The following is a 2,500-nucleotide window of genomic DNA, read 5'->3' as shown; positions in this document are numbered from 1 at the left end:
TCCTCATGGTGAATTCTGATGGCATATAAGCATTACTCATGTAGAAAATAGGCAAACTAGAGTTCGTAACAAGGTTACTATGCAGGAATTTTATGCATATCGTCTAGCTATAAGAGGTGGCTTCAGTCCAATACACAGTGGTGGAAAACTATTTCAGCAATATATAGTTGATGCTTATGTTAAAGTAGAGGGTTGTCGTTTGAAATTCATTGCAGAAAATCAAGCACAACTAAGAGTTGCAATGTATTCAGGTTTGATGGATCACCTTGCAAGAAATAATGAAAATGAAGATCCTGGAGTACCTGTCATTTTGCCATCATCCTTCACAGGGAGCCCACGAAATATGCAACAATGCTATCAAGATGCAATGGCAATAGTTTGCAAGTATGGAAGGCCTGATTTATTGATAACATATACTTGCAATCCAAAATGTCGAGAAGTAACTGAAAACTTACAGCCTCATGAAACTGCACAGAACAGACCTGATTTGTTGGCACGAGTTTTCAAACAACATCTCAATGAATTATTGATTGACATAAAGGACAGACATGTACTTGGTGTACCTATTGCTGCGATACATGTTATTGAATTTCAGAAAAGAGGTCTCCCGCATTGTCACATGCTAATCATGCTGCGTGAAGAAGATAAAATTAGAACTTAAGAACAAATTGATAATATTGTTTCAGCTGAATTACCATCAGAACATGATCCAAAATTGAGAGAATTAGTGAAAAAACTCATGATTCATGGACCCTGCGGTACATTTAATCCCAATTCAATCTGTATGGTGGAGGGAGAGTGTCAAAAGAAATTTCCTATGCCGTATCAGGAGGAGACTATAACAAATGTTTCTGTTAGAGTGGGCGTCCATGAGGTTGACTGCAGGTTTGTAGTACCATATAATAGATATTTACTCAGAAAATATGGTGCTCACATTAATGTAGAAGTGTGTATATCGGTAAAAATTGTGAAATAAATTTTCAAATATGTCTATAAAGGACATGATTGCGCAATGATGGAAATGAATATGAACAACAATCAAACTAATGAAAATGAATATAATGAAATTAAACAATATATTTCGTGATAATACGTATCTCCGCCTGAAGCATTTTGGCGTTTGTCAGAATATAAAATGTATGGACAGTCGCACACAGTTTACCGACTGGCACTCCATTTGCCTGACCAGCAACAAGTTTATTATAAGCCGGGCGAACAAAGACAGGCTGCTGCCCGTGCAGAAGGACAAGACACGCAATTAACTGCATGGTTCAAACTTAACCAAAGTGACGTGGATGCAAGAGCCCACCTTTATACTGATATCCCTGAATATTATGTATTTAATAACCAAAGCAACACTTGGACCAGAAGACAACGTCACCGCCAGATTGTAACGAGAATGTACTCTGCCAGTCCTAGAAATGCTGAGAAATTCCATTTAAGGATGCTTCTTCTTCATGTACCAGGTGAAACTTCTTTTGATGACTTGAAAACTGTAGGAGGTGAACAGTTGCCGACCTTTAAGGATGCCTGTATTCGATTGCAACTGCTTGAAGATGACAACGAACTAGAAATGGCTTTGAGTGAGGCAACTATATATCAAATGCCACGACAGCTTCTTAACATGTTTGCAATGATTTGTTTATTCAATACACCACAAAATGCCTTACAATTATGGAATGATAACAAACACCTTATGATAGAGGATCTTTTATGCCAATATGAAAATAATGTTGCAGAAAATATTGCTCTGCATCACATAAACATGATTTTGAATGAAAACGGCATGAATTGTGCAATGCTTGGTCTACCAGAACCAATCAGTGAGCCCCCTGCCATTCAACATATGGAAGAAATTCAAGAAGTCAATCCTGAAGTACTAAATATTGAGCAAAGATATGTATTTAATAGTGTCATTAACGCTGTAAGTGAAATAGATAGAGGATTAGAAACCAACCACCGACTGTTTTACTTGGATGCACCTGGCGGCTCTGGCAAAACTTTTCTATTCAATATGATTCATGATTACCTGGTGGCTCAAAATGTGGCTGTTAGTACTTTTGCTTGGACAGGTATTGCAGCAACACTATTGAAAAATGGAAAATCTCTTCACAGTATCTTCAAAGTTCCTGTTCCTTTGACTGAGACAATTACCTGCAATATTCCGCCGAATTCTGACCAAGCAAGTTCTCGAAGGTGCCGTAGCTCTCGAAGATGCCGAAGTTCTCGAAAGTATGTCACGCTTACATCAAAAGCAACGACCTTCCATGGTGTCGAAGTTCTCGAAGCTGCCGAAGTTCTCGATAATAATCCAACAGATGATGAAATTGCAGCAATATTTGTCGGTGATGATGGAGCACCTCCTGTCCAGCGTGACATTATAGTGTACCCTGAAGGACAACAGAGGGAGAGGATATCCTACCTCACTTGCCATCTTGATGCAATGATTTACCCTCTTCTCTTTCGTGTAATTTACACGAGTTCCGCTAGTAATAATAAT

General features: G+C 38.4%; 2 protein-coding genes across 2 annotated transcripts in view; both read left to right on the top strand.

The window, feature by feature from the left end:
* The window catches only part of LOC143027298 (uncharacterized), a 26,922-nt gene extending 25,946 nt beyond the window's left edge, over window positions 1-976 (top strand). The window contains exons 3-4 of the mRNA XM_076188567.1: window positions 45-602; window positions 687-976. Of these exons, the coding sequence (XP_076044682.1) occupies window positions 45-602; window positions 687-976 (848 nt within the window). The remainder of the gene's footprint in view (window positions 1-44; window positions 603-686) is intronic.
* Window positions 977-1,135: 159 nt separating this feature from the next.
* The window catches only part of LOC143027297 (uncharacterized), a 17,235-nt gene continuing 15,870 nt past the window's right edge, over window positions 1,136-2,500 (top strand). Inside the window, exon 1 of the mRNA XM_076188566.1 lies at window positions 1,136-2,182. Within this exon, the coding sequence (XP_076044681.1) occupies window positions 1,136-2,182 (1,047 nt within the window). The remainder of the gene's footprint in view (window positions 2,183-2,500) is intronic.

The sequence above is a fragment of the Oratosquilla oratoria genome, chromosome 8, assembly GCF_046742065.1.
Source record: "Oratosquilla oratoria isolate Oo_2021 chromosome 8, ASM4674206v1, whole genome shotgun sequence".
NCBI classification, from domain to species: domain Eukaryota; kingdom Metazoa; phylum Arthropoda; class Malacostraca; order Stomatopoda; family Squillidae; genus Oratosquilla; species Oratosquilla oratoria.
The sequence above is the reverse complement of the archived record's forward strand: the minus strand, read 5'-3'. Positions and strand labels throughout refer to the sequence as shown.